The sequence below is a fragment of the Cryptomeria japonica genome, chromosome 11 (assembly GCF_030272615.1).
Source record: "Cryptomeria japonica chromosome 11, Sugi_1.0, whole genome shotgun sequence".
NCBI lineage: Eukaryota > Viridiplantae > Streptophyta > Pinopsida > Cupressales > Cupressaceae > Cryptomeria > Cryptomeria japonica.
In genome coordinates, this window is record NC_081415.1 from 268,043,236 (window position 1) to 268,067,068 (window position 23,833).

At 38.7% G+C, this 23,833-nt stretch overlaps 1 protein-coding gene across 1 annotated transcript in view; it reads left to right on the forward strand.

Annotated features, from left to right (window-relative positions):
* LOC131069728 (probable sugar phosphate/phosphate translocator At3g14410) overlaps positions 1 to 15,682 on the forward strand; it is a 52,790-nt gene extending 37,108 nt beyond the window's left edge. The window contains exons 4-9 of the mRNA XM_058005262.2: positions 13,592 to 13,704; positions 13,846 to 14,107; positions 14,216 to 14,484; positions 14,639 to 14,819; positions 14,935 to 15,017; positions 15,190 to 15,682. Of these exons, the coding sequence (XP_057861245.1) occupies positions 13,592 to 13,704; positions 13,846 to 14,107; positions 14,216 to 14,484; positions 14,639 to 14,819; positions 14,935 to 14,950 (841 nt within the window). The 3' untranslated portion in view covers positions 14,951 to 15,017; positions 15,190 to 15,682. The remainder of the gene's footprint in view (positions 1 to 13,591; positions 13,705 to 13,845; positions 14,108 to 14,215; positions 14,485 to 14,638; positions 14,820 to 14,934; positions 15,018 to 15,189) is intronic.
* Positions 15,683 to 23,833: the final 8,151 nt, after the last annotated feature.

Genomic DNA, 23,833 nt, shown 5'->3' on the forward strand with positions numbered 1-23,833 from the left:
TCCAAAGACAACATGAGGAGTTCCTTGCAAGGTAACTTGCCTCTGCTAGGAAGAAAGAAATTGAGCACCTAGCAGCCATAAAGATGCGGCTCATACAAGAGGAGGTGTCTGCTCCTAGGGTTCCTAAGTTTGAAATTCCAAGCTTCAGGTAGGGGAGACCTCCCAAGCCTTCAACTAACCCCCCTAGTTTTAAAATTCCAAGTTTCAAGGGAGCTCCAATTGTTGTTATACAAGAACCTTCTCCTCAGTGCCTTTTGCAAAACACCCCACCACCTAGGCCCTTTCCTGATGCTATCTCCCTTTTTAAGGGCGGACTTGTTGTATGGAGGACGGGTGGTTCCCATCGTCATCATGACGAAGGGGTTCAATTAGCCATTTGTGAGTCTTCATATGCTCTAAAGGAAGAGGAATTGACAATGCTGTAGGAGGATATTGAGAACAATCAGTTGCAGCAACAGGTCATTGAACATGAGGAGTGTGAAGTTAAAGAGGACGCTGTCCTCTCATTTGAAAATCTTCCTTTCTTTATTGATCATGAGGAGAAGGATATGTCTACACCTCCCCCGGTGGTAGCTCTGGAGCAACATGCTAGTCTTGAGGAGGGCACAAGGGGTAATGTTTTTACTACAGATTGCATGGCGGATGGATCGTGCCATGAACCTGAGGTTGTTGCATTCTGTTGCCAGGAGGAGGAAACAAAAACAAAGAGACAGTCTAAAGATTTTAGTTCTTCTTTTGAGGTGTCTCATAAACTTGAGATTTGTGCTGATGAGTTGGATATTAACACATGTGATTATGATGTATGTTGGCTCTCCCCTGTCCTTGAAAGTGATGAGTTGAATATGAGGTCTTCATTCAAGGTGAAGATGTTTCTTTTGCCATTAGGGATGATGTGCCTGAGCTTGAATGTTTCACTTGGGACCAACATGCCAAGTTTGATGATGTTGAGCAACAACATGTTGGTCATGCCGACAGTCTTTTGGTTGCTCAACTTGACTGTATACCCGAGCTTCAAAGTTTCCAATTTGATGTGTCTGAAGAGCCCCCTTGTGCTGGCCAAGACAGAGATATGTTATACTTTTCATCACCATCTGAGTTTGAGGCCTTTTCTTTTGGTTTCAACTCACGCCAAGAGGAGGTCGGCTATTGTGGAAAAAATGATGCCCCCTTGTATAAAAGAGATGCCTTCTCTATTGCATGGAGTAGTTCTTTTGATGCCAGCCGACTCCTAAAAAACTCCCCCCTTGCTACTATGTGTATGCTTCATGCATCCTCGGATGTCTCAGGTGGCTATTTTCTATGGCTTCCCTATGGTGGCAAGGTAATTGGTGAAGTGTTCTTTCACCACATGAGTAGTATGTGTGATCTAATGCATGCATACAAGAGATTTCAACCATTGCAGCTAGATGGTGAATGTAACAATGGTATGAGGGGGATCAGCTCCTTCAAAAGGTTCCTCTTTGACAGAGGCAAAAGCAATCAGTTGCCTCTTATTGTAACAATGTAAATATTAGTTAGGTTTCTTGTTTTCCAAGAAGTGCACAAGCACAGGCTGTACCCCTTCAGAATGGCTGATCTTGATCCTTTGCAGGTTACAGAGGAGAGAGTTTTCTTTTTTCTTGTAGTTGTGACTCTGCGCCCAATGGATTACACAGGCTACTGATCTATATGCTTAGCAGGCAAGCATCCCGCAGAAGTCGCCAAAAATGTTGACATTTTATGACACCCTTGGTCCATCAGTGAGAACCAATTAGAGGTATGTTCCATGTGTTAATTTTAAGCAATCGGATGTTAATCTTAAATAATCAGGTTATAACAGAACAGTAACAGCAATAAAAACACAAAACAAGATACACCAATACCCTGGGAAAACCTCCCTCTTGGAGGTGAAAAAAACCCAACCACAAAGTACAATGTGTATTATCTCAAATGTAGGCAACAAGTGTGCTTATCTCAGATTGTTGTTCAACCAGCAAGACAGCAGATCTGAATTCCTCTTTATATGGTAATGGAGATTGCAGCCCTTATCATCAACATCAAATTCGCTCAGGGCAAGTCTTCATTAGCTTCGCAAGATCTTGATAGCATCACCTAACAACCAGCCTTCACACAATGGATGAGGAGCAAGTTTGCACAAGAGAGAGAGAGAGATCGCCAAATGTTGGAGAGCAGATGACATGTGTTGATAGCCTTAAGAATGATTCGCCTTGTATGTAAATTGATTCATTATGCTATGCAAATGACTTGCTTATATACTTGACTTGTGGTGTCAAGTCTCAAGTTGGCCTGCCTTGTTTATTTAATAATAATATTATGCATATCGTTCAAATAGGTCTTGACCTATTAAGACGTTATTGCTCGATTGCCTTTACCACACGCTACATGAGTTTGGGCCCAACCCAATTACATAATCACTCAAAATACATATTGGGCCTACCCTATCTACAAGTTACATCCAATATAGGACCACAAGTTACCTCACCCAATTAGGTTCTGACCAAATTACAAGCTACATTTATAGGGCCTGTCCTATCCACAAGTTACATTATATATAGGTCTTGCCCAAGCAAGACATAATTACAAGTTACATTTATTTGGGCCCAGCCCTAAGTTCGATTTACATAATAGATAATACATGTGTATTTTAATTGTCATTGACAACATTAAAATACAATAGATAGGTATCCAAGCTAGCTACTATTTCAACACCATGGACCAGCGCTGCCCCAAGTTGATCAAAGAGAAAACAATGGAATCATGAAGTTTGAAGTGTTGTCTTGCTGGAACTCTGGAACCCTCCCAAGTTCCTAAGTCCTCAACCCCGGAACTTCGGAACGCCCAGGTTCCCAAGTTCCTAGTTCTTCTACCCCGGAACCCCCAGGTTCCCAAGTTGCTAATTCCTCAACCCCGGAACCCCTAGGTTCCCAAGTTCCTAAGTCTTCAACCTCGGAACTCCAGAACCCCCAGGTTCCCAAGTTCCTAGTTCTTCTACCCCCCAAAACTCTGGATACCCCAGGTTCCCAAGTTCCTTATTCCTCAACCTCGGAACTCTGGAATCCCCAGGTTTCCCAAGTTCCTAAGTCTTCAACCCTGGAACTTTGGAACCCCCAGGCTCCCAAGTTCCTTGTTCTTCAACCTCGGAACCCCCAAGTTCCCAAGTTCCTAGTTCTTCTACCCCGGAACTCCGGAACCCTCAGGTTCCCAAGTTCCTAAGTCTTCAACCTCGGAACTCTGGAACCTCCAGGTTCCCAAGTTCCTAGTTCTTCTACCTCAGAACTCCTGGAACTCCGGAAACCCTAGGTTCCCAAGTTCCTAGTTCTTCTACCCCGGAACTCCGGAACCCCCAGGTTCCCAAGTTCCTAGTTCTTCTACCCCGGAACTTCGGAACCCCCCAGGTTCCCAATTTCCTAAGTCTCCCCAACTTCGGTGACCCAAGTCTCCGAAGTCTTCCAAACTACTTTTGAATGGCGTGATCGACACTCAAAGCTTCAAATGCTCCGACGACTTTTGTGACTTGTGCACCTTCTTTTGTGGAGCTACAGTAGTGCATTTAATGTTTTTGGTAGGATTTCCATCAAGGGAGATACGGGGCCATGCTTGTTGCAGTGACTTATATCATGTCTGCATACTCTGACTTTGGAAGGTCAGTCAATCCACGCTTCTCAAGGTTGCCTTTTGTGGGTATGGCTAGGTTGCTTGCATGCACTCCCAGAGTGACATACAGGGGTCATGATCACCTTGTAACCATTTTTCTATATAAAGGTTGTTAAGCCTCATTGTAAAGGGTTCTCTCCCTGCTGGCTTGAGCTATTCTATGCTCTCCCACTTCTCTTGTATTTATCTTGCATTTATGCAACTGTAAGTTTGACCTTTGGCCTTTTAATGAATTGGAATTACATTCTTGCCTTCCTTCAACTTATGCATGCTGTGTATGTTTCCTTACCTTCATCATAGGTTTATGTTTTGTGGCTCTTCTCTCCATATATGTTGTGTTAACTTGTTTTTTTTGAGTGTTGTTTGTGGGAATCCTTCTCCCCTCTTGACACTTAGCAAATTCTAACCTCCATACATGCGTTTGGGTCACTCATGCAACTGAAGTTTGTGCATCTCTTGGGTATTTCAGTTGATTCCTTATGCCATTTCGGGTGGGGAGAGGAACAATCTCTTATCTTGGTGCATCACCTCCTTTTGTTTTAAGCACTTCTCTCTCCCCTTTACCTCTGCAATTTGTTAGGATAGGCCTAGGAGTTAGTTTTGAAGTGCTGAGTTGGTTCAACACCTGCACCTGGATTGAGAAGGAACCCAGCCTTCTCCGGAGATTCAACCCCCTTGCGCAAGGTCCCACACTTCGGGGTTGTTTCCATGTTTCACAAGGTTGCTAAGTTGATAGCTCAGCAAGAGTGGGAGCTTTTGTGATAATGGAAACCATCAGAGAACAATGTTTCACTGTTATTATCTCAAAAACTTATCGCAACAATTTCATAAAAATCTCCCCGCTCTTACAAATGAGGGCTCACCCCTTTATATAGGCTTCAAGCTTTGAAGACATGCAAACCCTAATTAGGGTTTTCCCTAAAAGATTCCTCACACACGATGTAACAAGGTAGTAATCAACAATAAATTCCCATTATGCCCATATACAGTTAATTCCATTTCATTACAATTGGTATCCAAAATGCATTAAATGCGCCACTCTTCATTAAATTTGCCCAACATGCGTTGAATATTCCTCCATGCAAGAATTGCCCCATGCTGCCATAAATGCCCATTTCTCCTAAATGCGACGGCTGTATGCAAAAGAATTTGTGATAATGTCATAAATGTGGCGGCTACATGCAAAAAGATGCTCCATCAATTTGGCATGCGTTGACCTGGCTACCACTTGGCAAGAAACCCTTGGAGAGAGAAAATTTAATCCGGGAAGAATTTTCTCGTTGAATTTTCCTTGCCTTGGAGAAGATTTTTCATTAATTTTGCCCATTTCCCATTTTTTAGAATTTTTTTCAAATTTGAGTTTCGGGTTCCAGGAGAGAGAAAATTCTCACTTTGCCAGAAATTTGGACGAGTTTTGATGCCTGAAAATGGATTTTTCAAAATTTTCTCAAAGGGGAATTTTCTTCTTTTCGAGTTCATCCTTGACCTACAATTCCTTGCCTTGGGAAATTTCTTAAATTTTGGCTTGGGCATGGAAAATTCACCTTGATGGAAGAAATTTCAACTTTTCAAGTTTTTCCTTGATGCCTTGATTTTGGCACCATTCTCAACACTTGGGTGCCATTTTGCTCTTGTGAAGGAATTCCTTCATTGTTCGACTTTCCTTGACTTCTCATCCTAGCGCCCTTGATCAAACTTGGGCGCTAAATTGCCCCGAAGGAGGAATTTTATCATTTCTTGATTTTCCATGGCAAACCAATTTTGGCGCCCCTCTCCATACTTGGGCGCCAAACTCACTTGACGAAGGAATTTGTGATTTTTTGCATTTTCCATGAGCACCTTGTTTTAGCGCCCTTGATCAAACTTGGGCACTACCTTTTGTCAAGGAATTTGATTCTTTTCACCTTTCCCTAAAGACCTCAATTTGGTGCCCTAGCGTCAAAATCACTTCGTGGTGGAATTTGGCAATTTCCACATTTTCCATCACTTCCTCATTCCAACGCTCCTCTCTGTGCTTGGGAGCAAATTCCACTTGATGAAGGAATTTCACAATTTCTAAATTTTCCATGACCACCTTGTTCTGGCACCCATCTTGGCTCTTGGGTGACAATTTAGCCTTGTCAAGGAATTTTGGAATTTTTGGATTTTCCATGCTTAACTCATTTTGGCGCTTTACCTAGGATATGAGCGCCATTTTCACTTGGTCAAGGAATTTGACTTCTTCCTCTCTAGAGTTGGCCAATTTTGAACATTTCTAGATTGAAATGCCATTTTGGGGAATTGAAGTGGACTTTGCCAGAGTTAGAAGATTTTCACGCTTTCCACTTCTAGAATGGATGCTCACACTTAGCCATTTTTTATCAATTTAGCCCACTTTTTGACTTTCCAGATTTAGGGGTGTTTAGGAATGCTCAGTCTTCAATGTCTGCCTGCGAAGAACCTGCCACAAATAGACTTTCCAAAAATAGAAAGTGTTTCAAAAATGTTATGATTAGAGCAAAATAGGACGCGGAGACACTAAAAATAGAAATTAGTAAAAATAGTAAGTTTGATTTTTGGCAAAATTAGGCCAATCCAGGAGACAATGAAATCCCTAAAAAATAGGAACTTTCTAAAAATAGAAAGTTGCTCAGAATTCGCTCAAATTTCACGTGCAGGTTCCTTAAAGGGCCCCGATTCCAATGCGACATTTAGTTTTTCCAAAACCCTAAATGAAAGGCCTCAAACTCAAGTCTCAAGTCTAAAGGTCAAAACCCTAAAACAGACAAAACATGCTCCAAACTTTTAGCCAAATTCGCTTAAACAAGTTGTAGACTTGATCAAATTAACCCCAAAACACTTGCAAATTGAGGAGACCGAAGAGACTGTTGTGAAAAGACCTGGAGAAACACAACCAAAAGACCAAGAGGACCTAAAAAGTAGGGGGTCTCCATTTACAATGGGGCGATGTGTGAAAACGTCATAACAAACTGCCCTCAAAAACATTTATTAATGGACGGTTTTTGCAATCTTTTCGTCCATAAAAAACAATAGAAACTCCCAATTCAACCCAAGAATCTCTAATCGGTTTGAGTGATATCTCTACAAAATTCTTCTCTCTTCCCAATAAGGTGGTGCACATCTTTTCATAGCCAAGACTTGTGAAACCAGGAGGTGCACTATTGATTGCTGCCACCATTTCCTACCAATATGGTGATCTCACCAAGTTAAAAGGAAGACCATTGGCATAGATGGAATGTGCAATTTTTTGCTTTGCAATACCTCTTGCTTCCATTTTAAATGCCTTTCCCAATGGGCCTCTTTTGTAGGAAAGATTGAGATTTTCTACCTCAGCTTGTATAGAGGGTATCTCCAAGAAAGGATGTTGGGAGGCCATTAATGATTGACAATTTGTAGGCAAAGTCATTGTTTTTCAGTGAACCACGGGGACGCGTCCCCCCCCCTTTTTGGGCGCGTCCCCCCGTCAGAGATGTCTCGGGGACGCGGGGACGGGGACGCGACGTCCCCCGCCGTCCCGCCACCGCCACCCAAACTCCGCCGAGACGTGGAGACGTCCCCAACGTGGAGACGTCTGGGCGTCTCCTGGGGGACGCCTGGGCGTCTCCCTGTCCCTCAAGAGACGTCCAGGCATCTCTCGAGGGACGGGGAGACGCCCAGGCGTCTCCCGCGTTCCCACGCGATTAAAAGACATTTTTGCTTTTTTTAAAAAGTTTTTTATAACATGTGCTTTTTGGGGGGGGTTAAGGGGTAACCCTAATTGGAAGTGGGCCCCACCCTACCCCCCAAAACAACACAAAAGCATGTTTATTTTGGATTTCACTCTCATTATGCAAAACTGATTTTTTTTCCAGCAGCTTGAAGAGGAGGAACAACTTGAAGAAGATTGATTGAAGGGGTGAGAAAAGTGACTACAAGCGTGATAGGAGCTAGAAGAAGCAAGAAGAAGAGGAAGAAGAAGATTCTTCTACATTTTGGAGAGATTTTTCAAGCACAAGGTAGGGTTTTTCAACTTCTTCTTGTTTTTTTTTTGTTTTACTTTCTGATTTTCATTGTTCTATGTCATTTTTGGTTTTTTTAATTTTTTTTCCCTATTCATCTCAAGACTCAAAATGAGATTTGATGTTGAATTTTGCCCTCAAGATTCAACATCAAATCTCATTTTGAGATGAATAGGAAAAAAATTTAAAAATATATTGTTAAACAAGGCTGATTTTATTTTTATTTTTATTTTTATTTTGTGAAATGCAGTGTCAATTTGAAAATTTCACAATGAGCTCCCAAGGCACGAGTGAAGATAACATGGAAATCCATTCTCATAGTGAGAATGATTCAGAATTTGAACCTGAAAATGAGGGGGGTGACCATGGGGCTGATCTTGGAGCCCAATCTAGTTCTATGGCAAGTGCAGCAGCTAGTACAGGTTGCCCTTTAGAGTTGTTGGCACCATATGCTAGGGGTCATTTTGATCCTAAGTCTCCTCTAAAACAGTTTGCTTCACAAATATCAGTACAAGGCACTGCATCACATTCAAGTGGGGGAACAAGGAAGTGGAAGTGCAATATTTGTGACAGAGAATGGTTCGGTAGCATTAGCAGGGTGAATGCACACTTTCTATTTTGGAGAGGAAAAGGCGTGAAACATTGTAAGTTTTTGGAGGAACCCAAAAATATACATTACAGAATTGAGTTTAACAGGCTTTGGGGGGTTCCAGATGACACAAATATTTCAATGCCTACTACTTTGTCTGCTAGGGCATCACTTCACGACAGCCAGAATGTGCCAGTGCCACATACTTATCATGCTTCGCAGGCGGGAGGAATGATGTTGGATCTCCATCTACTTCCACTTCTACTGCTGCCAGGGCTGGGAAACGTAAGTTGCATACACCACAGAGCAACCCCATTGCTGATATGTTTAATGTGCAGCTGAGAGATGAGATAGATGAATCCATTGGCAATTTCTTCTTTGCCAATGGCATTCCATTTCATGTTTCACGGTCTCCTTATTATAGGAAGATGATAGATATGGTGGCCAAGGGAGGACCATCTTATGTGCCACCAGGGGAGACGAAAATGAGGACCTCGATCTTGGATAAAAGCTATTCCAAGATCAATATTTTGATGGAGAAGATGAAGGCATGTTGGGTGGCATCGGGGTGCAACATAGTTATGGATGGGTGGACGAACATTAGCCATCGTCCACTCATCAACGTCATGGTCACATGTGCAGAGGGCCCATACTTCCTTAGAGCAGTTGATTGTACAGGGCATCGTAAAGATGCTGATTTCTAGTTTCAGGTCCTCAGGGAGGCTATTGAGGAGGTTGGGCCACAAAATGTGGTCCAAGTAGTGACAGATGCAGCCTATGTGTGTAGAGCAGCAGGGAGACTCGTTGAGGCAGCCTATAGACACATTTGGTGGACCCCATGTTGTGTGCATGCCATGAACAATGCACTCAAGGACATGGGGAAGATTGACTGGATTAGAGGAGTGGTCACCGATGCGAAAGATGTGCAGATGTTTATCTGCAACCACCACATTTCACATGCACTCTTCAGGACCTTCGCGAAGGAGGAGTTCTTGAAACCAGTTGAGACTAGATATGCATCCTATTTCATTCTCTTGGAGAGAATGATTGAGTTGCAAGAGGCATTGCAACTCATGGTTATGATTAATGAGTGGAATAGGTGGGCTGAGGCCAAGACAGAGCAGGGGAGAAGGGTGAAGGAGATAGTGAAGAGTGATGTGTTTTGGACTGATGCGAAATACATTGTCTCCATCATTTCTCCAGTATTCCAGGTGATTAGATATGGGGATGGGGATGCACCTAACCTTGGAGAGGTGTATGAGTGCATTGACTCTATGCTTGGCCAGATGAGGGCTGCTGTGCAAGTGAAGGACCCCTCTCTAGCATTCTACAATGAGCAAATCCGGCCTATCATTCAGAGTAGATGGGACAAGTTGAACACTCCTTTGCATATGGCTGCCTTTGCCTTGAATCCTAAGTGGTACAAGGCTAGACCGGGTAGAATGACACCGATTGAGGATGATGAGGTGAAGGCGGGTTTCTTTAGGTGCATAGAGAAGATGTTTGATTCCAGAGATGCCGGCACAATGCGCACTGAGTGGGGAAGATTTGCCACTCTTAGAGGTTATTCAGATGCGGCAAAGATGGATATAGACATTATGGCATAGGAGGACCCACTTTTGTGGTGGAAATGTCATGGCCCGAAATCTTTGACCACCACTCTAGCCATCCGTCTGCTATCCCAGGTTTCCAGTTCTTCAGTTGCTGAGAGGAACTGGTCTACATATAGCTTCATCCACTCTCTTAAGAGGAACAGACTTACCTCTAAGAGAGCAGAGAAGCTTGTGGCTGTACACAGTGCTTTGCGTCTCATTGACCGCAAGACACTTATGTACAAGGAGAGTCCAGCGGCACGATGGGATGTAGAGCCAGAGGAGCCTTCACAGATTGATGAGGATGATCCTACCACTTCAGATGCAGGGCTAGTTGGTGTGAGCTTGAGGGACCTTGATCCTCAGGAGTCCAGCAGTTCCAGTGAGGAGGAGTTTGCAGATGATTAGAGGCCTCCATTAGCTACAGTTTGAGTTTTCACTTTTCAGTTTTGTCATTTTGTATTTGACTCGTCTCTTTTGTAATGCTATTGCTACACGTATTTGTATTTTGCTACTCATTGTAATGATGAATCATGTAATCATCTTTATTATTATAGACTTTGCAATGGCATCAGATATTCATATTTTTCGTTTTCCTTTTTCGATATTCATATGATAGAAATGAGAAATCTCCAATTTGACAATTTCATTTGTCAAATTTTATTTACTTTTAGTTTTAGCAATTAGCATTTAGCAATTAGTTACGTATCACTAATCTAAGTAATCTACTAATCTTGGTATTTCCTATAGTTTCATTTGAAATCTAATTCTTATACTGTTATACTGTTATACATCTTTTCAAAACTAGTTTTTCAAGTACTATATGTATATATATGAGCACCACCACCCCGCCACCCCCCCGCCGTCCCCCCACCGTCCCCAAATTTAGGCCCTTGGTCCCCCCGTCCCGGAAATGCGTCCCCCTCGTCCCCCCGTCCCCAACGCCCGTGGAACACTGTTGTTTTTTCTTTGCGCAAGGATGAGATATTTTTTTTTCTCTTTCTGCTGTACCATTATCTTCTTGTTCTCTAATGAGTGCTGCTATTTGTGTGGTAGACAACCCCTTCTTATCTATCCCTTCACACATTTTAATCCCTTTCCCCAAGAGGGCCACAAAATTGAAGTTTCACTCGATAATACGAGCTCCTATAATTGGTTTTACAATAATTACAATTCCAAAGATATCCCCCACCTCCTGGAAGTTGTTCAAGCATTGTAGTATGTCTCCATAAAGGAGATCCTTTATCAATTTTAAATCTTTGGTCTAAACCTCCACCTACTGAACTTGAACTAGTACTAGTTGCCATTCTTACAATTTGATTTTGCTATAATAAGAAATTACACAATTTTAAATTGGAAAAAAATAATTAAATGCAAGCTTACACTATGTACAAGCTAATGAAAATTCAAAATGAAGATAAAAGGACATTATAACAAATAGTGAAACTTGTTTCTCTTTTTCTAAAAAAGAATTAAAAAAACTTGAAAAAATTCATCAAAAGACTAGAGAAAAAGGTTTAATGCTTACCGTTGATGATTAAATCTCCTTTGTGGGAGCTACTTCCTTCCCTAGGCACTCCACGATCAATCCCCTTCGAAAATAATCATCTGCCCTTCAAATTGCCAAAATGAGAAAGAGAGTGAATAGACAAAATGAAGTTTGTCTTGGGCAAAATGAGCCTTTTAGGGTCGGATTAGGGTTTAGGCAAAAAAATATTTTTTTAAAAATGTTTTTGTCACTTTTTAAAGTGACTGGGTGCATTTTGTTGTGGGTTTGCCCTAGGTATGCCCCAAGTGCCTCGAGTACATTGTGGCTATGCGCTTGTGTACCCACAGTGCACTCGGGGTGCCTAGGGTGTACCCTAGGCACACCCCGAACGAACTCAGTGTGGGTGCACGGACCAGTTTCCATGAACCCTACAACACATTTCTGCTGTCATAAGAACAATAATGAGGATGCCATGCCTCCTTAGGTTATTTTTAATTCAAAATCAGCAAAGATTTCACCAAATTCTTCACTCAGAATTGCCAAATACTTCAGTTTACACATTTACAAAAGAAATAAATCTTAAAATTTAAAAAACACTTGATAAAGCCAAAATTAAAAAAATGTTATAGTCTCTAATGAAAAAAGGCCAAAATTAGCCTTACCTAACATTAACTTTCTATTATATGATAACATAAATGATAAAAACAATATAGCCCCTTGCAGGGTGACCTTTGGCTTATATGCCACAATGATGGGTATCTCTTCCATCAAATTCACCTGACTTGCATCTAGCCTTGCCGTTGATGTTGCACCAGTAATTTATTCTATTCAATATTAAACATTTGTGTATTTAAGCATGCAACATTTCTCATGGGGATTGATCATGGGTTTGCATTATGAAAGCCCCATTGGTTTGCCACGTGAGCCCATCACGTTTGACTATGGAAAAAGAGCTTATTAGTTATTACATTGCATAGTAAAATGTGTTTTTATCTACTATGCAACACCATCTGTATTTTTTCTTCTTGATTCTCTTCTGTGCAATATTCCTTTTTTAAATTTGTGGTTTTTTCATTCCTTAATTAAAAAATGTTATATAGTCTCTTATGAAAAAAGGCCAAAATTAGCCGTACCTAACATTAACCTTCTATTATATGATAACATAAACGATAAAAACAATATAGCTCCTTGCAGGGTGACCTTTGGCTTATATGCCACAATGATGGGTATCTCTTCCATCAAATTCACCTGACTTGCAACTAGCCTTGCCGTTGATGTTGCACCAGTAATTTATTCTATTCAACATTAAACATTTGTGTATTTAAGCATGCAACCTTTCTCATGGGGATTGATCATGGGTTTGTACTATGAAAGCCCCCATTGGTTTGCCACTTGAGCCCATCACGTTTGACTATGGAAAAAGAGCTTATTAGTTATTACATTGCATGGTAAAATGTGTTTTTATCTACTATGCAACACCATCTGTATTTTTTCTTCTTGATTCTCTTCTGTGCAATTTTCCTATTTCAAACTTGTGGTTTTTTCAGTTTGTGCTTGAAAATACCTAAGAAACATGCCAATTTAGTCAAAAACCAGCTTTTGACCTGAGGGTAGAAATCAATCTACAAGATAAATTCTGTGACACAGATTGCTACCCCGGACTAGAAAATATGTGGAATTCTTACTCGCAGTTTCATAAACGATGGTTATGAAAACTCTTTGTTGATCCTCCATAAATTGTACTCTTATGTAATGGTTGCCACTAGGCCTTTTTTTATACTTAATATATTTCATCTAAAGCACTTGTTACCAGGGAAAAAATGCAAGCTTAGAAGATTGTATGCCTAAAAAGTCGTTCATAATGTGCTATAAATATTAAGTTTTCTTCCTCATTGATGTTTGCCGTTGAAATTTTCCTTTTATGCATTACTGATCCTGCTCTTCCAAAAATCTGTGTTTATATTGGTTTTAATTGTGTTGAAGGTTTTCATAGGTGGTTGTTCTGAGCCTAAATTTATCATTTATAATCACCTTCTCTATATTCATGTCTATGTATGGTAGCGATTTGAAAATCATGCAAATTGTATTCTGAAGTGATACAAGTTTTAGGTTTTTAACCTTTTCTTTTGCAAAAAACTATTATTTTAGTTTCTGTAATCCTTGATTTTATTTGGGAGGTTAAACTAATTTTTTTATGCAGAAGATCCATTGGTCGGTGTATGTTTTGAAATTCTCTTAAGGAATGTGCTGTTGTTTTCATACACTGCAGATATATAAGGTCTGTCTTTCCCATTGGAGCAATGTTTGCAATGACGCTGTGGCTTGGGAATACAGCATATTTGTATATTTCTGTTGCCTTTGCACAGATGTTGAAAGCTATCAGTGAGTTCTTTCACTAGTAGATGACTTAACATTTACAATTGAAAATAAGTTCTAGTATTCTTTGGAACTTTTGCATGATATGGGGTCAGATTGCTTTCCTGAGGTTTTCTTCGGTTTTAAAACGTTCTTTCCTTTCTGCAGTGCCTGTAGCTGTCTTCTTGTTGGGAGCAGCAGCGGGGCTTGAGGTGCTGAGCTGTAAAATGTTTTTAATTATGTCGGTGATTAGCTTTGGAGTCCTTGTGGCATCATATGGAGAAATAAATGTCAACTGGATAGGTGTGGTATATCAAATGGGTGGAGTTATTGGAGAAGCCCTGAGGCTTATTTTCATGGAGATTCTTGTTAAGAGAAAAGGTCTTAAGTTGAATCCCATAACTCTAATGTACTACGTGAGTCCCTGCAGGTACGTGTGGGAAGAAGTATGCTGTACAGTTTTCAGAAACAAAATTTTATTTGCTTAACTTGTTTTTTTTTTCCTCGGTGTGTCATATCTGTATCATCTCTTATGCAGTGCACTATGCCTTTTTATTCCTTGGATATTTTTGGAGAAGCCAAAGATGGATTCAACAACAAATTGGAGATTTGATCCAATTATTATGTCGCTGAATTCCCTCTGCACTTTTGCTCTCAATGTGTCAGTATTTCTTGTTATCTCACATACTAGTGCATTGACGATCCGTGTGGCTGGCGTTGTAAAGGACTGGGTGGTTGTATTACTGTCTGCATTGTTGTTTGCTGATACAAAGCTTACCACTATAAATCTGTTTGGCTATGGTGTTGGTATGTTAGACAAGTTACTGCTCCTTATTAGAGACTGGTTACGAAGACAAGTGCTTCTTCAGTATTATCATTTACCTATTCTTAGATACTAGAATTGACAAGTCTTGTAACAGAATGCACAGGCATGACTAGTTGTTTTGGTATTTGTTTTTAGCCATTGCTGGCGTTGCAGCATATAACAACAAGAAGTTGAAAGTAGAAGCATCCACTGTGAACAGAACGGTGGTAGACATGAATGAGCTTCCAGCTAGACATGAGGAGAGCCTAGACATTCTTCGAGACAGTGCATCAAATGACAATAGATACTTAGATGGGAAGATTGAAAATGGTCCTGGGTAATGTGTTTTTAATATTAAACATCAAATATTGTTTAATACTTTCTAGAATTTGTATTTGTCTTGGTATATATCTAGTAGTATCTGTATTAATTATTAGTTATTATATGTTCAGTCGGCCAGAAAGATGATGGACAGTGAAGAATATGATAATTGCTGGTTACTCAGTTTCCTTGGGGAAGTTTGACCTGGCATTGGGTAAGGGATATTCTTTGTAAAGTTGAAATTATTCCTTACTTGTTCCTTTTTCATGAAACTGTCTTATTGACCTGGATAACATCAATCTGGGATATAAATTGAGTAACATTGTCTCTCTCGTTGGAAATAGTTTTTAACCCTCTTTCACTGAAGTTTTAAATGTATGGATCAGGAACTGTCATAGATAGAGAAGCGAGACAGTTGACTTTGGAAGTTCCAGGAATAAAAAAAGAAAAGTAAGGTTGTTGTGTCTTAATGATATGCTTTCTCAATAAGACAGTATCAGTAGCATTATTACAAATGAGCATAGTCATGGGTTCATATAACGAGAGTCTAGCTCATGCCTTGGAGTCTTGGACAATTTTGGCTGTTACAAAGCACTTGAAAAGCGAAGTTTCTAGAAAATTAGTCAAAGTGAATTGCAGCTTTGTTGTTTCATTTCAAATAATTTATTAAATATACCTATTTTTTCAAAAGACTATTTAGTAGTTTTAGTGCTGAAGCCATCCATGTAGGAAACAGAAGGATGGGGAAACCTTTTCTTGTGGCAGCTCTTGGACTACTCAATATTAAATTTATTTTTATTTTTTGTATAAATTTTGAGCTCCTTGGTGTTTTAGTTAGACTCCCAAGGTTAGTGAAGTTAATTATTTATTACTTTCATATGTAGTTTTCTCTGGCCTCATGGCAGTTTTTGTTGATATTTACCATTCAGACAATATTAATTTCTTTTTATCTGTAATGCATTAAAAACTTTAATTTATTCCCTGCAAACAATCTTGTTTCATTTTGATTCATTGTCTTGTTGCCTGTAGCAGCCGTTAAATATTAACAATAATCAGAAAGTGTTCAATATGATTAAAAAAAAAAAAAAAAAAAAACAGAAATGGCGGAGTCTTTGTAAAATTAAATTACATGATTAGTCTTAGACACAGACCTTTTCACCTTGATCTAAACTGCAAGCTTATTGCTCATTGTATATTTCGGCCATGTCTAACTAGAGCATTTTATCAGCAAAATGTTGCAACTTAAATTGAAAATAGAAAAGGCCTCCTATGCTTTTGTGTGCTGATTTTGTGAAGATGCTTGTCTGCATGGCATTTTCTATTGTTTTGCTTATTATGCGGGGATGAATTTTGTTTAATGGACAAATTATGCGTCGTAATTGCAATTTTGTATCAGATATAGTTTGCATTTCATCTTGATTTAGTAACCCTTATTTATGTAGAGAGCATAACGTGTTTATAGCTGCTGTGTTCCACCAGTGATGGTGGTCTCTTGCATCTATATCATTCCTGTATCAACAGTCAAGTTTAATAGCACCTAATAAGAAATATTGGTCTAGTTGTGTTTATTTCCTTGATACTGCTTGTGTTCTCTCTATATTCTCTCTATATTACTTCTGCATGTCCCTAGTCCCAAGACATTGGGTCGCTTGAATTTAGAATGGAAGAGAATTTATGCTGTATAAGTTTGTTTTTATTGTGTCCTTTAATGTTGAGCAATGTTCCGAACTCCCTTGGAAGTTTGCCTACATAATATCAATGATAAGTAGGCAGACAATAATTGCTCGTTTCTCTATATGCATTAGAAGACATTTTACTTGAGGATTTTCTTAAGATTTTTATAAAAATGTAAGGCACAAAATAAAAGTTTCCATGTGGGAAGCAGGTCATTCCCATGAACTAATCACGCATACTGTCGAAGAAATCTTCAGTGACATACTTTTACACATTGTATAATGTCAAAGTGTATGATATATTGATCTTTTACACATTGTATGTTTACATTTTAGGTGAACAATCTTTATATCCTAGGCGATGCACATCGGTATTCAGAGATTAATATAGAAAATACACCCCCTTAAAATATTTATTTTGCTTTGACATTGACAATCGCGTCCGCAAATTATGCTTTCCATCTTGAACTCTACTTTCATTGTCTGTTTTTGTATTGTTCATATAAATATATGGACAAATAACTAAGGAATGAAAGCTTAGGATTTATGAGTCGGGATTAGAGTTTCTAAATATAAAAATAAATGTGTAAAAAGTAAATAATGAAAATATGTTACATAAGATACATAAATTGATGTCATAGTGCTGAAATTTTAGGATTTGACTAAATGAGTGTTTTAGAATTTGTAAATTGACTCTATTTTGTTGCTGTCAAGATCTGTATTTGTTGAAGTGAACTAATGTTTCGACTTGAACTTGTATCATAGGAATGAACATCAAAAATCTATTTGTTATGAATATGTTTGTCATGATCTTCTAATGTTTGAATCTTAGTAAAATTGATAGTGTTTAGAAACACCATGAGAAAATTTGTTAAATTCTGAGGGCCATGTTCTTAGGCTTCTAAGATGTTTGACTTAATGGCTCCTAAACAATGGTTCAAGGACAAGAAGCAAGATTGAATGAGCTTGGGATGATATATGTTTTTGATTAAGGAAAGTAGCAAAACAAGGGTGTTGACCCTTTGTACAACAACCCGGAGATGGTAAAAGAAAAGAAACAAAACAAAGGTATTAACCCAAAACAAATCAAGGTCGAATTGGCCAAAGAAAACTAGAAGTTCATTGTAGAAGCTAGTCAAACTTGAAAGAACTCGAAACCCAACTCAAGAGTGGGGAGACCCACTATGAAGCATAGGGGTTTGGGGGAGGGGTGAGGACTTCCCCTTCCACTTGTGACAAACTACAGTCCCGACGATACTACTATTAGGACCAACAAAAGAAGAATCAAGTGGGGGGGTTTTCGTCCACAACAAGAGTAGACTGTTGTAGAACAAAATCCAGAGCAGAATCAACTGTTGCAAGGCGATGTTGCAGAACATGAGCAACAAGAGTAGGAGCCTCATGAACAGAGGAGGATATAATAGTATTCGTAGGGGTAACAACAACAGTAGTAGGGTTATCAACAACAACTTCAACAACGGTAAGAGGCAAAACATCACCCTCTTGAGAGGAGTCATCAAAGTTTGCAACATTGACAGTCAAGTGATCAACAATAGTGTCCTTCCACCAAATAGCAACATCTTTGTGGCGAGAGAACAATCTGAAGCTAAGTGACCTGTTGAGAAGTAGTGTCGAAAGCGAAAAGGGAGGCCCTCATAATTGAACGATTGAGTCCATGGCCTATCTCCCACCATAAGAACCACATCCCTAGGGAGAGGTGAGGAGATGTCAATATCAATTAGAATGCAGGCGAAAGCCGAATGACCCATGGAAGACATGGAATCATCAACCTTAACAAATCAGCCAATAGAGGTACCAATGGCCTCGTAACAAGAGTGCTCCCAAAAGTGAAGCGAATGATTAGGAAGGTGAACCTAAACCAGACACACATTAAGCGGCTCAATAAGGGGGTTGAAGGAGGTTGTCCAGGGTTTGATGGAGAGAGAGTGAACACCCCAAGTCCACAACTTGCCCAATGTCAAATCGTGATCATGATCCAAAGCAAAGGAAACAATGAAAAACCCCTTATCACAAGGGAAAAGCTCAATGCTACGAGAAACTAAGGGCTTCTAGGAATCGCTCACCCAACAATGGAGGTCTGGGAGAGAAGGCCAAAACCCAGTAAATATGCAAACCAACGTACAATGCTCATAGAAATCCACATTTTCCACAACCTCTTGGCCACATACCACCACAAGGGAGGTCTTGGCACAAGGGAGAGGGCGAGTCCTCTTGGGGGGATGAGCAACAAATTTTGCCACGCGAATAAAGCTACACCCACCAACAAAGAGCGGGGGTGGGGGCGGGGGGGTGGGAGCGTCTAGGAGGGACCAAGGCACCCACAACACCAAAAGCCACACCATCCACACCTGCAGTGTCAACACCAACAATAGAATGACCCACAACATCAACACTGACGACATCACCAACAATGGAACCCATGGGAGGGGGAGATCGATCCATCTGTGGTAGAAGGAACGAATGTGGATGCACCCCTATTCAAAGTGGCAAGAGTAGGAGAGCTCTTGTAGAAATATTCGTATGATGCGTTCTTGTTCGGGATGATATATGTTGATGTATTGTTCTAATAATATTTTTATGATGCTCTTTTTTTTTTGCTTTCAAATGAATGTCTTTAAATACAACATAGCATACGATCAATGTCAATGTATGTTAGGGTGGTTCACAATGACTAGTGAAGAAGTTAAAAAGGTGTGAATTTCAAAAGTTTGAGGTTTAGATCCATGATTGTAGAAATAATTTAGATCAAAATTGCCCCATGCCTTTAATATGGGATGGTGAATGAGGATCTAGGGATTGAGACCAATATTTGGAGATGGATAATGAAAGACACTAATAAAAGCAAACCCAAAATATTGAAGAGAAGGGACTTGGGTATGCAATTTTCATCATTATTTTTGCCCTCACTTTGACAAGCATACAAATTAATATGAGAATGAATGCCAAAATAACACAAGAATTCAACATATAAAATAAATATTTTTCAAACATACAAGGGATAAGAACACGCTAGACTACAATATGGATGTGGTTGATCATTTTGAATTCTTTGTGTAATAAGTGCCCTACTAGAAAATTGTAGAATTTAAAAAATCATGCAATGAGCAACATCTATCACATATTTAAAATAGGTACTAAGTACAATTTGTTTGAAATAACTATCATAAAAGAATAATAAGATTAAAGGTAAAAATAAGAGATTACCTTTATTTTGAAAGTTGTTAAGCTTTTACTCACTAGAAAAGTGGTAGGATTTTGAATATGAAAAAATTATTTTAGTAAAGCCCTTCAACATGGGAATAACAATAAGCATGCCAATGCAAAACTCAACTCACAAAAGGAATATTAGTGACATTTCTGCTATGCCCCCTTCAATTGGTTACATATCAATGCAAAACACAATTCACAAAATGAACTTTACTGATATTTATTCCTAGTCCAATTGATTGCATATAAAGAACACATCAAATTGATGTGTGTGTGTGTCTCTCTATATATGGTACATGTAGTAAAAGAAAATCAAGATGCTCCCAAATGTATCCTCAATTAAGGCAAATAATGGTAGTTATAAACACTAGTAATGCTTATATGGACATGATAAAAGCATAATAAAATAAAATTGTGATTAGGACCATAAACATGCAATCATGAAAAAGATAGTTTTCTTTATTTTAGTGCATAGGCAAAGATAAACAATTGAGCTAAAATCATGAGATTAGTCATGATAAGCATGCCATCTAAATAACACAAGAGTTAGACTTAATAATCCTATATTATAGGAAGCATAGGAGCACTCATAAATCATGTAACATAGAAATGCATAAGGTAGTGAAGAACATGTACAAATACAAGTGGTAAAACATGGAACATGTGAGGATATAGTAGTCAAATAAATTATAAAAATCAACAAAACATATTAGGAAAGCATATGAGATGAACATGGAAAAAGTAAGGTGCTTCCAACTGGGAGAAAACAACATGATGTGAAATGAGAATAAGAGAAGAAAGTACAAGGAAATACATAAAATAAAAAACAAATGCTAATGTAAGTAGACAAATGAAGTATAGAAATGTTAAAAGGCCTCAAACAACAAAAATTGTGAGATCTGCATCCAAGAGACCATCCTCATCTCAAGAAGTAATATCCTAAATTTTATGGTTGTCATTTTGATAAGTAGCATTGATATTAGTGGATAGATTAGTAGTATGAGTAACCAATTAGTAGTATGAGTAACCACATAAGTATACTTCTTTACCAAGGTTCTTGATTTTTCCGGAGGTGGATCAATAGAGAGGTTTTGCATTTTCTTAACCATATCATCATTCTTAAGGACTCGTGAAGAAGAGGCGCCTCTAGAATGAAATGTGTATTCTTGAAACATTTTGGCTTCTTATTCTTCTCTTGTTTTGTTCACTAATGATTATTTGAAGGCAAACTGACAAGAATTTCAAGAAAAATAATGCAACTTGAGGTTCTTTAGGCCCATCTTCACAAGCTCTAAGATGAGAAGATGTAAAAAGCTTGCTCATATTTTCCCTTTGTTGTTCTTTCTTGTGAATGTTATACAAGTCATGCATAAAGGAACACAAATAAATTTATCAAGTTAGCTAGTAGTTTATTGTGAGCTTTATCAAATCTAACTACTTCACCTTCATGCACAAATTTGACACACTGATGTAAAATTTTAGGAATTATTGTGCATTTATCTATCCATGGTCTACTAAGAAACATACCAAGTTTATTGAAAGATGGTATAAGATGATAGAACATTTTTAAGCTCCTTAGGTCCACCTATTGACTATGAAAATGATAGTATGGTGGTCTTGATAAAAAAATTGATTAGTCAACTTTAAATATGGGGCATTTTGTCTAGTGAGATTCTTGCGACTTTAAGAAGGGACATTACAAATTGTTTGGAGTAGTTTGACTTCTTACTATTTTGAGCTAGTCACTTTGTTGTGTATAGAGGTGGCTGCCCACTTTGGTTTGCAAGGATTCTATTGCAATGTTGAAGGTTTTCTTCTTAGGTTTTGCTTTATTGCTATTTGTCTCTTGCTATTGTCATTATTTTTCTAAATGTAAAAGGGTATTGGTCCCTTTCAAACACCCACCTATAGTCATATTAAAGAAAATTCAATTATCTCTTTGAAGAGAACATTAGTATGTGCCTAAGATTGTTGGTTAATAGATGATGGAATTAAAACACTAATGCATATGTTAATCTAATAAGCTAGAGAAATAAGAAATTGAGTATGTGAAGTATATCTGGAAATGTAGTGCATAGGTGTATGTGTCTCTTCTTGTCACCCATATTGTATTTTGGATTTTGATACTATATTATACTCATTGATGATGCTATTTTTGTATTGTCGTCAAGATTTATGGATTGTATGTTTGGATTCATGTATGTGGATATGCATATACTTGCCTCACTCTTATTTTAATGTTATATTGTACTTTCCAATGAGGTTCACATGGATTTCCATTGATGTGTATGGATTTGCATATGGGTTTATATGTGTGAATTTTATAAATTGGATTGAACAATATTTCAATCCCATTATTTCATGATGATATTTGATTTTACTTTTTCTTAGCGAGTTCAAAATTATGTTTATTGCTTTGGATCTTTTATTTGAATCAACTAGTGTTAAATGATTTGAAATAGATGTAGATTTCATATTCTTTTGTTAGTTGATATTTGTATTCTACTTCGTCTATTGTTGAATTAGATAGTATGCTTGATGTTTCTTTGAGTGTATAGGCACACGTTACCCTTGATGGTGATTAATAGAGGTAATCAACTTGGATAGAAGTGCTATGTGTTGTATTTCTCATGTGCCTTATGTGGCATTGTGAGCCTAAATTCAAATCGACTGGTTATGGATTCTTGAGTTGTGTGTACACTTGTAAATGTGTTTGCATGATACCTAATTCCTATATATATTTTTTTTCATGATTTTCCTAATTTTTGTAACGATTTATTTAATTTTTTTAATAAACTATTTTGTTACAAAATAAATATATGCTAGTGATGAAATAAAACACAATGTCAAGTGTTTTATGAACATTGTATGTTTCAATGAACCTATGCTTCAGTTAGAAAGTCATTAATTATTTTTACAAAAAAGTGAATGTTTTCCCTTGTCTCAATATTGTATTATTCGGTTTGGGTTCGCCTTCCGAATCTCCCCCTCCATTTTTGGGAGCTTTCTTGCTATGAGGCCATTGGTAACTCTATTGGCCACTTCTTGAAGGTTGATGATGTCACGCCCTCAATGGGCCACTCCACCTTTGCTCGAATCTTAGTTGACATTGACATCTCTTCACCTCTTCTAGGAGATGTAGTTCTTATTATAGGGGACAAGCCTTGGAAACAACTGTTTGATTTTGAGGGCCTCCCCTTTCGCTACCGAAAATGCTTCTCCACAGGTAATCTCACTTCAGATTTCTCTACTTCGTGTCATAAGGGTGTTGCTACTTGGTGGAAAGATGCTACAGTTGACCACTTGATAATCTATGCTTCTGATTCTGGCTCGGCTGATGATGAGCTCCCCTCTTAGGATGATGTGCCTCTTACTGTTGATGTTGTAGTTTCCACTCCCGTCCCTTAGGTTCCGTAGCCTCGTTCTACTCTTGCTCCTGATGATGTCCCTCTACAATATCTTGGCACTACTCTGCTGCAATTTGCGATAGTCCTCCAATACAATAGCCTAGCGCTGCTCTGCTGGAATTTGCGGCAGTCCTCCAACAAAACTCTATTGCTTTTGAATGTAACTTTGTGGGGTCCTCCCTACTTGATCTCTCTATTGATGGTCCTAATGATAGTATTGCCTGGACTGTGGTTTGTCGCAAGTGGAAGGGGAAGTCCTCCCCCCTCCCCCAAACCCCTTCTTGCCAAGGCTTGGGTGTCTCTTCCCCTTCTTGAGTGGGGTTTGGGTTGTTTCTAGGTTGATGGGCTTTTGTTTGCCTATCTGACCTTTTTGTTTGGGGCTTGCTCCCATGTTTGGTGTTTTTGGGTCTATGTTGTTTATGTGTCATTGATAGTCTTTGACTATGTAAGGGTCAATGCCCTGGTTAAGGATGCTTTTCTAATAAAAAACTTTGTATTATTTAATTGGATTAAACATATGATATTACAAGGTTGCAATTTTTTTTATTAAGGTAAACACTTTTGACCAAAGCTATGAATCATATTCACATGAAGATCTAAGACCCAATTATAAGTCAATCAAAATGGCGAATAAAACTTGTCTCACAAAAAGAGAGAAACAAAACTAGTAATGGGGACCAAAAGGCCCTAGTGAACCTAATAGTTGTAAAATCAACACAAGA